Here is a 12,819-nt window from a genome sequence, read left to right as displayed (position 1 = left end):
CATGTTGCGTTAATCATTGTATTAAAAACGCGGAAGAAAAAAAGTTGGATTTGGTGGGGCATTCTCCTCACTTGCCCATAATGCAAAGTCTGTTCATTTATTTCTCCTTCTATCCGTGTTCGACACAGGTCTTGTGCAGGAAAAAAACAACAACTCTTTTTGCCTCATTTGAACTCTTAAGAACGGAATGTGGAACAATGTTGAAACTCACTGTTGCTCGCCTCTTGGCTCTCAAACACCGAAGGCACTTCGATAGGCTAATAGCAGGAAAACCGACCACATTACTTCAACGTCAGATGTGCTTCCAGTTTGTCTATCAACATTAAAAGACACAAGCAAAACGCCTGTGATTCATTAGAAAGCTTCCTGACCTGATTACAGCCATGTTAACGTCACATCATTTCATAGGGCGGAATCACTTCTGCCCCCAACCCTGAGCCACTTGCCCGTAATGCATCAGCTGTATCTGGTGGGGCACTCAACCACTTGCCCCAAAACAAAATTGGCACTGGAAAATGTGACAGTTTTTTTTTTTTGTTGCCAAAGCTGCAACTGCTAGAGCTGGTGGGGCGCTCGGCCACTTGCCCCAAATGCAAAATTACCATTGGAAAAACAACAAAAAAAAAATAATAATAATTTTTTTTAATTTATTTGTTTTTAAAAAAAAAAAAGGAGAGCAATGATGATGTCAAATCGAATGAACAATACTGAGCTCTCCTGAAAAAAAAAAAAAGGAAAAAAGTTGTTGTTTTTTTCATCACACTGCCATCTACTGGATATGGTGGGGCACTGGGCCACTTGCCCCACTGCCAAATTTCCGATGGAAAAAACAATATTTTCACCACAGCGCCATCTGTTGGAGTGCTGACCCACTTGCACTTTTGCACAAATTGCCATTGATCCTAGCGTTCATTGAGCATTTTCTCCCTCACAAGTTTTACTGTGTGAGAAAACAAAACAAAACGTGTCAAGAACGTGAAAAATAATCAGGCAGTTTAAAGTCTTAAAAGTGTAAACGTACATGTCACATGCAGCAAAAACACTCTGTGTCTTCTGTTATTGCTGCAACACTAAGTGCTTTTAATCTGGCGGGGTGTGCACGCACGCACGCACACACACACACACACACACACACACACAGGATAATAGTTCGACCTGGCACGTGCACGACGGGGCCCAATTATCCGCCGCCGTGCCAGAGATCATCTTTCGGAATGTAAACAGGCGGCGCGACATGAATGGAGATTGAATCTGGATTGAAATATTTTTCAAGTTTCCTCACAACTTTGACTTGCTGCTTAAGGTTGGAATTCCTCAGGAGGGAGGAAGGACTGTGTGTGTGTGTGTGTGGAGGGGAGTGGGGGGGTCAAAGTCTCACACTCTCATCATCATCATTCAATCATCAATCATTTAGTGACTAAAATAACTTATTTTATTTCATTTGGATTGTTTTACAATACTTTATACAATACTGCATTTGTTTAACTTTACAACAGCGTTGCTGATTTATTTATTTATTTTTGGGGGTCGGGGGGGTGTATTTGAATGTCATTTTCTTTGTCCTAAGTTGTATTGTAATAATGAGTATGAAAATAGGCAAACATTGCTCCCCCCCCCAAAAAAAATTGCTTTACTAATGTTGTCGATAGATTAACCAAAAAAAAGCTAAATTAGCAAATGATACCAAAAATCAAATATAGCGAGTAAGTTAAAAAAAAAAGAAAAGAAAAAGTAAACAGTCATCAGAAAATTAAAAAAAAAATACTCTTGCATCTAAAATCATCTTCCACCATTGAAATGAATGGAAATGCCAGTAATCCGTTCCAGCTACCGACATAGCTAATTTATGAAAGTCTGCTATCTTAATGCTAACACATGCAAAACGCTGTAGACAAGCGAAAAAAACTAGCATCGATTTTACGGCATCCCTTTAAGCAGCACAAGTTGATCATTTGCGAAAAGCGACAAATGTTACTGCAGCTTACTTATTGTGACCGTCTTCTTTGTGTTATAATGTATGAGGAAAATCAAGATACCACCTGGACAGCATTTGTACTTTGTTACTTCACACATACACACACAGAAGGGCCAAGTCCCCCCCCCCCTCGTCCCCCTCCCCCACCCACTGTTGACATTGAGAGGTATGCAAATGGCGGAACATGTCGGCAGGTTTGCATTTCAATACGAAGCAAAGCGAGCGCTCTTTGCTTTTGTGTGCGCTTGCGTGCGCCAACAGGCCAATAGCTTTGCCGCTCGTTGCCAATGCTAATCCGGGACAAGACAAGCACCTGGCAGCCATCCAGGCGGGATGACCATCAACTCCATGAAAGGAAAATGTCTGCATTGAATTTTGGGAAAATAATTTTTCACTGCACTAGAGTGTAATGCATTCCATGTGCGTATATTTACATTGACTTTGTGACTAATGCACTTTTGTCGAAGAATACGGCGGGTGCAAAAGTAGGGTGAACCCGTGTTTCATAACCACCCAAAATAAGTAAAAATCCCAGATTATAGTGAGACAAAATAAAATCTGACTCATTCACAATTTCATTAAAGCCATTTTTTACATTCTCTTTTATTTTATATATTTTTTTATCATGACTAAACAATAACAGTGAAAAATAAACGGTATTAATGGCATTTCCTCAACTTTCAATGGGAAAAATTGAACAATGAAGACGATAAGCATCTTTCATGCCCTCAGGTTTACCTGAGGGGGTCGGGCACCCTAAGGTTCGGATGCCTTGGGAAGTTCCTCACGTGTGTGTCAACAAGGACATCCTTCTGTGACGACAAAAAAAAAAAAAAAAAAACTCCCCCGTTTTTGGACCTCACCTGCCTGCCTGTCCTCATCCCCTGGGCCAGCGCCCCTAATTACCCCCACATTCCATTTGCAATGAATACCCCAATGATCCTTGACAATTGCCCTCAATCCAGCTAAATAGCCCCCCCATATCAACCCCCACCTTACTAACAAGCCTTTATAGGCACATCAGTGTAAGTGACCTTTTAATTCCCTACAGTAGAACCGTTCGGAATCCATTCTGGAATGTTCACCTAGTTCCAATGTCATGCACGTGCCCCCACCCCCACCACAGTTTAGATTAGGGTTACATTTCTATCTATCTATTGTCTTTATATTTACAAAGCCATAATTATTTGCTATAACTCATTCTAAAGTATCGGAGTGTGCAACGTACATGTAGCATCAACACACGGAAAGGTTAACCTTTTTCGCTTAAATGAACTTTAACCTCAAAGATCTGGCGCTTTTTTTTTCCTTTAGTCCCATTTTTAATTCATCTACGTTGCTACTAGCCTCGTCCTAGCTAGCGCTAAGCTAGTTCGTCTCTCAGGTCCGGCGTCCAAGTTTGCTTTCGGCTAGCACTATGACGCGTTCTGAAGAAAGTGATTTCAAAAATCACGAATTCTTTCCTCTAACTGTATTAAATATAAAATATGTATTACCGAAATTAAGATTACAAGAAGAAAGATGTGCTTTCAGTTTGTCTTTTGTTAGACATTATTAACATTTTTAATTCTTTATTTCATATATTAACCATGTTGAAATGTTTTATAGATGTGTAGAGTAGGTGAAATAGTGTTGAACTCAGTATAATTTGACCTTAACCTTGTTTTTGTCTAAAAATTCCTCCTCAGTGTTTTGCGCACACACATCCTCTTCGTGAGAACAGATTTTGCCACACACATACCCTGAGAGCACCATCACTCATGGCCACTCTAAATCCAGTTCAATTTGTTTGTGAGATATTGTTTTGGGAAAAAGTACGAAAAGTACCCTGAGAGTATATTTTGTCTAAAAAGATGAACACAGCTGCGGACTGTGTACGAAAATAATATTATGTAACATATTGTGTGAGAACCAATCTGTTTTATTTATTCATGATGGAAGGGGAATAGGTGTTCTCTTACTGATTTGGATTCTTTAAAAGCTGTATTCCGCAAAAGAGGGGGCACACGCGCACCCTTTAATTCCACCTTTTACGTGATGTTGAGTGTTGCCGTGACCGGAGAATTCTCTGAAATAAATCATCCTTGCAAGGAGTTTTTTTTTTTTTTTTACAAGAAATCTGTCTTCAATTTTTTGGAACACGCAAAAGAGGATAAATAATTAGCCTCTTTCACTTTCAACATTATAAGACACCCGTGATTCATTAGAAAGCTTCCTGACCTGATTACAGCCATGTTAACGTCACATCATGCTTGTTGCAAATTGCTAGCCATATTTCATAGGGCGGAATCACTTCTGCCACCAAATCCTGAGCCACTTGCCCTTAATGCAAAATTGCCATTGTAAAAATGTAAGTTTTTGTTCACCACACTAGCATGATGTTAGTTAGCGCTATGATGCATTCTGAAGAAATTGATTTAAAAAATCACAACTCTCTAACTGTGTATTTAATATAAAATATGCATTAGCGAAATTAACATTACAAGATAAATGCTCTGTAGTAAATATATATTGGAATAATTAGGTCACTATTGTACATTTTCTTAATTGTCCTAAGCACTAGAAATCGTCACAAAGTAAATGTAATGGGCAAATATATGGAATGTCAGGATGAGTCACCGGTGGTTTCACCTTTGGGCGAAGCTCGCTGTCATCGGTATTCTAATCGGAATGACATACCAGAGCGTAATCAGTGCCAGGCTGGCATGCCAACACGGCTCAGGGAATGAATGCGTGAAAGATGGATGACTACGACCAGGCAGCGCGAGGCTAAATGCCGGGAAAGTGGGACACAAACACGTCAAGTCATGTTTACGCGTCGTTTGCTGCCACTCAAAGCATCACTTTTTGTGTCATGTTCAATCTAAAGTTCATTTTTATGTTCAGTACAAACATTCGTTTTGTATTGTTTTGACTAACTGCTCTGTATTACATATAAAATACCTATAGTAAGCCAATGGGGGTGCTATTAAGCCGCCATTAGCCCCCTGTGTGAAACATTGACAACATGTCCAGACAGGTCCCTAAGCTGCAACACAACACTGATGAAATGCAGTCCAAAATGTTTTATATCCACTTTACATTATAATTTTAAAAAAAATCCACCAAGGAATGAATAATTATTTTTGCGCATGAAAAGCTACAAATGTTTTACTCAGGACGAGGCTAGCCGGAGCAGCCATCTGTTAGCATAAATTGGGCTTTTTGCTATCCAAATGTGGGCGGGGCCAACACCCCCACGCAACTCCAGCGTCAGCCAATCAGGAAAAGGCACAGTCGCCTGCCTTATAAAAAGGGTCGGCGCTCCGTGGCAGTTCAGTGAGTCTACTTAGAGACTTTTCTTACTCACTTGATGTTGATTTGTTTGTAAAACAAACTTTATATATATATTTAAGAATATTATTTTCATAGCTGAAGAAGCCGTTTTGCTACGAGTTTTAAAACACTTGGACGGTTAACTTTCACTGACGAAGCGAGGACAACAACAGACAAAATGCGTTTAATCCACAACATGACGACCATCGCGGAGTGCTCAACCCCGGACTGCTTGCTGCCGAACCGGGCTATCAAAATAGCCGTGATAGGGGGAGGCGGAGTGGGCAAAACAGGTAAGAAACGAAACGGAACTGGCTGCTTTTTAGAGCGTTTCGAGTGGTGTTAACCGGCTGCTTTTGTTGCATTTTCAGCGCTCGTTGTGCGGTTCCTGACAAGGAGATTCATTGGAGACTACGAGAGGAATGCTGGTGAGTTCACAAGCATCGAATTTGAGTCGGACTTTTGGAGACTCCTCAGTCCAACAAAATCGAACATTACCCCTTTACTCGATCGATAGTGATAGAACTGATGAAAAACGATTACATTGGTAGTATAACAAACTGTTATTTTTGATGAAAGTAAAGGCTGTGGTTATTTTGCCGGCAAAGCTCTTGCTAGTGTTATTTTGCCGTGAACGGCTCTGGAGCGAGGAATTTTTGGACTGCAATGAATCTGCTATTTTACCGTGATATGTAGGCTGCGAGTCATGCACCGTGCGTGATTCCAGCCTCGCTAAGTTCTGTTAAGTTTTCAATTTGTTTTGCCCCTGGAAATAGGCTGTTATCTGCATTACCATCTTAATCATAACCCTCAGAGCAGGTTTTTGGGGACATTTACCAGTTCCTGAGCTGCTTCTTTTACTTCTTTAATTGTAGAAAATCCATCCGGGCAGTATTCACAGTCGGATGTGGCAAATATGGCGTTGATGACGCTCTTATGACCAATGTTTTGCGCAATTCACAGCAAAGTAATGCTAGGTGACTTGAAGGTCACGGCAAAAATAACAACAGCAATTATTTTTTTATACATTAAAAATAATAAATGCAGTAAAAGATAAGTATTTTGACTTAAAAATGAATACATTAAGTCAATTTTTATGACATAAAAATGTATTGATGAAATAATCATTAAAAATAAATGCATTAAAATAAATATTTTAAGACAAAATTAACACATGAAATAAATAAACATAACTTTTACTATTAAATTGAGTGTTGAATATAACATAATTCAAAATTTGATGCATGAAAATAAAATAATTATAAAAAAATTATACAATTTTTTTTAAGCTAAAAGAATAAACGTTCATTTTAACGGGTAAAATGACTCTAAATTAATTTACAAGACGTACTACATCAATGGCACCTCTTAATTGTCTTTTCTGTGTGTAGGTAACCTGTACTCTAGAGAGGTCCAGGTGGATGGCGAGCAAGTCAGCCTTCAGGTTCAAGACACGCCCGGTGTAGAGGTAACACTCCATCCTCTTCTTCTAGGGTCATGTTGAGGTGTGATGATGTCATGCGATGACACCCTCTAAGCTGAGTGGCCAAAGCTTCAAGCAGGATGCTCTGAGAAGGAAGTGGCCACTGAGCTTATCGTGGCGTCCGCAAGTTGCAACAGAGAGACTGGAAGTGGATATTGTCAAATTAGGTTGACATGTAAAGCTTATTTTGAGAAGAGCAGTTTTAATGTGTTGGAGAAGTTGTAACTAACCTGTGTTTTTGTTCTCCAGATGAGCGACAACGGCGCGCTCCTCCCCGACCACGTGTCGTGCTCCCTGCAGTGGGCCGACGCCGTGGTGCTGGTGTACTCGGTCACGGACCGCCGCAGCTTCGACCTGGTGCCGCAGCTGCATCAAAGGGTGTCCCGATGCGCTTCTAGCCGCGGCGGCGGGGGGCCCCCCGTGGTCCTGCTGGCCAACAAGGCGGACCTGCTCCACCTGCGCCGCGTGGACCCCCAGCAGGGCCCCCTGCTGGCCACCGCGCTGGGCTGCGCTTTTTACGAGGTGTCGGCCAGCGAGGACTACAGCCAGGTCCACGGCGCCTTCCACCGGCTGTGCTGCCAGCTGGCCAAGCAGCGGCCGGCGCTGCCGCCGTCACCGCAGCCGCCCGCGCCGGCTGAGAAACGACGGCCCAAGTCGCCCAACATGCAGGACCTGAAGAGGCGCTTCAAGCAGGCGCTCTCCGCCAAAGTCCGCACCGTCACGTCTGTGTGAGACCGCCTTCCTCGTTGCGGTGGGATTTTCTTTTTTGTTCTTGACGAAGATGCTTCTCAAGTGACGTCCTGAAGGAGGATGACGGCGAAGAGCGTGAGAGGCTCTTCTTGTTTTGCCGCTCGAAAGGCAGATGTTCCTCCGGACCGCTGCACCACAGCACACGCGAGACAGGACGCAAGATGGCGGGGTGGCGCACGGCAGCGTGGTTATCACTGGTGCACTTTAAACACTGGGCTCAACAGCCAACGTTTTGTCGTTTGTTTTTGTTGGTGGTGGTGTTATTTATTTGTTTGACTCGCACTGTTTGTGTTCACAATAAAAGGATGAAGACCATTTTGCCTGTTTTTTGCCCCCCCCCCATGTTTTAACACTTCACATACATACAGAATTGAATAAAACTGAAAAATAATAACAAATATTAAGTTCAATTTTGGCCACCAAAAACATTCAACTGCAATCCAAATTGAGTGGCTGGGGAGAGGGAAGTCTGGGCTTCCCTCCTAAAGCTGCTGCCCCCGCAACCCGACCCTGGATAAGCGGTAGCAAATTGATGGATGGATGAGTCATATTTTTTAAATTTAAAAAATATATATATTTTAAAATAGTCAATTCAAAACATATATTTAAAAATTTATTGAAAATAATTTTTTTTACACTATTTTAATGTACTATATTCATAAAATATAAATTTTATTCCGGGTTGAATTAAAAAAATATCTACATAAATGCAAAAAATATATTTACCCAAAATATACCGTAGTGAAAAGAAAATATTTTTAAAATTATATTTATACACACACATTGAAAAAAAACAATTTTTTATATTTTATAATTCACATATATATAAATTAAACATTTGTACATATTTTAATAAAGATATAAATGTGCTAAAAATTAAACCTTTTTCATTATTTTATCCTTTATATATATTTCGCTAATTGTTTTATTTTTTTTTTTTTAACTATCTACTATATAACTGTAGGATAACTATACTACTCTGCTCTTTAAAAAAATCATTTATATATATATTTAAAAAAAAATAAATTTTTTAAACACAATTTTCAAATAATGCAAGGCCAGTGTTTGAGCCTTTAACAAATTAGGTGTGAGAATTTTCAAACCCAATAAAAGCACACAGAAGCTGTTTAGTTTGCCGTTTGTCTCTTCAGATCGCAGAGCAGTGGCGGTGAAAAGCAGGCAGTGACGAGGGCAAATCCAGCGACAAACAACAAATTCTTGCTCAACGTGAATCTCACAGCGCTGACCTTGTTGCGGGAAAAACATCTGCAGAAAGAGACGAGCGCTGGTTCAAAAGACCAGAGGAGGAAGAAAGCGAGTGTGTCACGATGACGACTTCATGAGTGGGCCCACACAGATTTACTGAAGGACAAGAAGACTTATTATGATGATCTTACATACATAAAATAGATTTGAAAGAAAAAGTTGGACCGTAACCAAGTGAATCAGGCTGATTCAACGATATTTTTTTTTAATTTTCCATCCGTGGATTTATGTGCTTTTTTTTTCAAAAAAAAACCAAACCCTACTTTTATGAGTCTTTTCTTTACACGAGTATCTGTACTTTTTACACTCCGATGTCGGACGTCAGTCTTTGGTTGCCGAAGAGCAGCTCGGGAACGTCGGCGGGCCTCAGCAGCCTGGTGGACAGGACCAGAACCTGCGGTGGAAAACACACGTGGTGATGAGACACAATCTACATTCTTTTTTATTTCTCAAATTCAACACCCAGCCAGTCACACATTACAATTGAATTTGGAATGAGCGGAGGAGTGAGAATTACTTTGGATCACACTCGGGGGCCGTTTCTAAAAGTTCGACTCTCTTGGAGCTACAAGCGGACCGTTATTGAAGCTCTGACTCAATCGCAAGCGCCGGCAGAAAAATCAAGATGTGCCAGTTTTTACGCCCGAGGATTGCACGAAAAAATTAAGCCCTGAAAGTCAATCAAAAATTTGCATCTTTCCTTTTATCCTTCCTCTGGTCTCCTTGACAACTTCACGACTGTGGCGGGACTGAAGTATCCGGTTAAGGTGAAGGATTTTTAAGAGGTTTCAGGTGAATTAAAGAGCACAAACTCACTCACACGCACAAGCAAAAAAAAAAAAGGGAAGGCTGCCAAATGAATACTGCTGAGCTCTCTGTCAAAAAAATTGCATTAAAGGCTTTGAAAAATCTGTAGATTTTAATGGGAATATGGATGAAATGCCCAAAAAAAAAAAAAAAAAAACCTAAACAAAATAAAAAACTATTTTTGTTTTTTAGGAACACTAAAATAGAAACCATAAAGCACACGCAGAGCCCAGATTCGAGCCCAAGAATCTCTGAACTGTGAGGCAGACGTGCTAACCACTAGCCCAACATGCTGCGCGCCTGTAATAAGAGGTGTCAAAATAATCCCAACGCAAACCGAAAATGTTGTTCAAGTATGCCACGAAACATTTTTCATGGTGGTCTTTTTCATGTTTGTCGGCTTTGCGGACGTTCCCGTAACAACGCTGATGTCATTTGCTTTCAAATGGAAGACCTTAGAGTCGCTTTGTACTGCACGCTCGCGTCCTTTTAAGGAGAGCTTGCTTTAATGCCTTTCATCCAACGTTTTTTTTTTTTTTTTTATTGCTCCAAAGTTAGCAGATAAAGAAAGCAAAAAAGATGCTTAATAATGAACATTTTGCACTTTGACAAACCCGCTGCAGTAAATACTGTATGTACTGCAGTTCTGTGTGAGCAAATGTTACGTAACGCATTTTCTGTGCTTGTAGTCCCTGAAGCTCTGAGACCTCTCACCTTGCCACCGGCTTCTGACTCGTAACAAAACACGGCAACAAGGTCGGCGCCGCCCCAGCACCCGTGCTGCCGTCATGTGCAGCAGGCACCTTTCTGCTACTTTGGCTCATTTGCATACCACTGGCAGACGTGATGACTGGATACAGATCCATCTGCGTATCGAGGGCAATGCTTTGTGCCTATTCACGTGTTTTCATTCAGCAAAATTGGGGCACCGAGCTACTCGTATGCAAAAGCGCCTGCAAAATTGCGGTAATGTGCATGCCAGGCCTGTAGAGGGCGATGGCTACGCTGCTGTGCTTGTCAGGTTTCGAAAAGGCATTTTTTGAGTATGCATAGTCGGTTTAAATGTAATTTATGCAAGCAATGCTAGCCTTACATTGCGGGATGCCGCATTTGTTTTGATCGTCATGCATAGCATACAATGCTAACTGCTTAACACCGACTGAATGACAACGTGGAAGCTAACCTTGCACACTTTCCTATAAAGATAAATAATTTACGTTGTATTACAAAAAAAAAAAACATACATGTCTAGTGGACATTGTCTTCTTTCCTAAAGAGTAGACAAAATATCAACGGTATATGTTGTAGTTTTCAAATTTTTTTTTTTTAAAAAGTCACACTTTCCTTAAAGGAAGACAAAATAGCAATGTTGCGATTTACTAAAAAGAAGACAAACTATTCTTGATTCACTCTCCTAAAGAGAAGACAAAAAAATGCATGTTGCAGGTTCCAAAAAAGAAAAAAAAAGTATTGATGTTGCACTTTCCTAAACGGAAGACAAACTATCAATGTTGCGCTTTCCTAAAAAGAAGACAAACTATACATGTATTTTCCTAAAAAAAAAAAAATTTCATGTAGCACTTTCCTAAAAGGAAGACAAAATATCAATGTTCAGATTTCCTAAAAATAAGTCAAACTATTCTTGTTCCACTCTCCTAAAAATAAGACAAAAAATACATGCTGCACTTTCTTTAAAAAAAAAAACTATTTATGTTGTACTTTCCTAAACGGAATACAAACTATCAATGTTGCGCTTTCCTAAAAAGAAGACAAACTATACATGTATTTTCCTAAAAAAATATATATATTCATGTAGCACTTTCCTAAAAGGAAGACAAAATATCAATGTTCAGATTTCCTAAAAATAAGTCAAACTATTCTTGTTCCACTCTCCTAAAAATAAGACAAAAAATACATGCTGCACTTTCTTTAAAAAAAAACTATGTTGTACTTTCCTAAACGGAAGACAAACTATCAATGTTGTGCTTTCCTAAAAAGAAGACAAACTATACATGTATTTTCCTAAAAAGAAAAAAAATATTCATGTAGCACTTTCCTAAAAGGAAGACAAAGTATCAATGTTCATATTTCCTAAAAATAAGTCAAACTATTCTTGCTCCACTCTCCTAAGAATAAGACAAAAAAATACATGTTGCACTTTCTTTTAAAAAAAACTATTTATGTTACACTTTCCTAAACGGAAGACAAATGATCAATGTTGCATTTTCCAACATTTGCATGTTCCACTCCTAAAAAGAAGACAAAATATACATGTTGCACTTTCCTAAAAAGAAGAAAAACTCTTCAAGTCGCACGTTCCTAAATAGAACAAAATAGCAATGTTGCACTTTCCTATAAAGAAGACAAACATGTTGCCTTTTCCTATAAAAATGCCAAATTACTGAGTTTACTTTTTTTTTTTTTTTTTTTTAGAAGACAAACCACCAATGCTGTTTTTTTCCCGAAAGGTAACAAACTTCCTATGTTGCATTTTACACACAAAAAAAAGAGACACATTTTCTACCTTTCACTTACAAGAAGAGAAATGATTCCCGTCTGGCCCTGAAGGCGTTCCACTCACCTGACTTCCCGGTTTCAAGGTGGTCACAGTCTCCTTGATCAGGCGGAGCTCCGAGGGTGTGACTCCGCCCACCAGGAAGAGGAAGAGCAGCGGGTTGTCGGTGGGATGCGGGCGGCTAACCTGAGGGTTGGGGGAGGTACAGACGAAGGGATTAGCACACAATCATTAGTTTACCAATCTCGACACAAAATATTCTGACCAAGAAAAAAAATGTTTTAATCGCAATGTAGACTTTGAAGACATCACACGTTGGCGAGTTTTGCGATTTTGAAAATGCTTTTCGGACAAACACATCAAGGTGGCACAAGAATGTTTTGTTAAAACGTGCTTGTTTTTTTTAGCAACATGACATTACTACGATAAAAGTGTCCGTATTTGTTTTTTCGACATTTACAACAAAATTTATACATGAGCTGGAATGCAGAGTCCATCATGACTTTATTGTCTAGAAATTTTATTTAAAAATATTTTGCTCGTGTTGTCAAGATATATGCCAATTATCTTGACTTTTTTTTTTTTTTTTTTTACAGTTTTTGACAGATAATTCATTTTAATTGGTGGGGGCTAGGGGGGGTTAACCAATTTTATACAGAAAGCCTATTACAAACCTATTGTCTAGTTTAAAAAAAATTTGGGTAGTTT

At 39.6% G+C, this 12,819-nt stretch overlaps 2 protein-coding genes across 5 annotated transcripts in view; one reads left to right on the top strand and one right to left on the bottom strand.

Moving 5' to 3' along the window:
- Positions 1-5,189: 5,189 nt before the first annotated feature.
- Positions 5,190-7,838, top strand: rasl11b (RAS-like, family 11, member B). The gene is made up of 4 exons (XM_077583399.1): positions 5,190-5,583; positions 5,662-5,718; positions 6,682-6,758; positions 7,023-7,838. The coding sequence occupies exons 1-4, from the start codon at positions 5,469-5,471 to the stop codon at positions 7,503-7,505; spliced, it is 732 nt and encodes a 243-aa protein (XP_077439525.1). The 5' UTR covers positions 5,190-5,468; the 3' UTR covers positions 7,506-7,838.
- Positions 7,839-8,649: 811 nt separating this feature from the next.
- Positions 8,650-12,819, bottom strand: part of scfd2 (sec1 family domain containing 2) — a 101,986-nt gene continuing 97,816 nt past the window's right edge. Inside the window, exons 10-12 of one of the 4 annotated variants that reach the window (XM_077583395.1) lie at positions 12,178-12,297; positions 9,053-9,183; positions 8,650-8,808 (exon numbers count right to left, since the gene is read on the bottom strand). In XM_077583395.1, the coding sequence (XP_077439521.1) occupies positions 9,091-9,183; positions 12,178-12,297 (213 nt within the window). In that variant the 3' untranslated portion in view covers positions 8,650-8,808; positions 9,053-9,090. Of the gene's footprint in view, positions 9,184-12,177; positions 12,298-12,819 lie in introns of all 4 variants that reach the window. The other 3 variants (XM_077583394.1, XM_077583396.1, XM_077583393.1) reach the window with 3 other exon arrangements.

Source organism: Vanacampus margaritifer, chromosome 13 (genome assembly GCF_051991255.1).
Source record: "Vanacampus margaritifer isolate UIUO_Vmar chromosome 13, RoL_Vmar_1.0, whole genome shotgun sequence".
NCBI classification, from domain to species: Eukaryota; Metazoa; Chordata; class Actinopteri; order Syngnathiformes; family Syngnathidae; genus Vanacampus; species Vanacampus margaritifer.
Note: the sequence above shows the minus strand (reverse complement) of the source record. Positions and strands in the feature narration are given on the sequence as shown.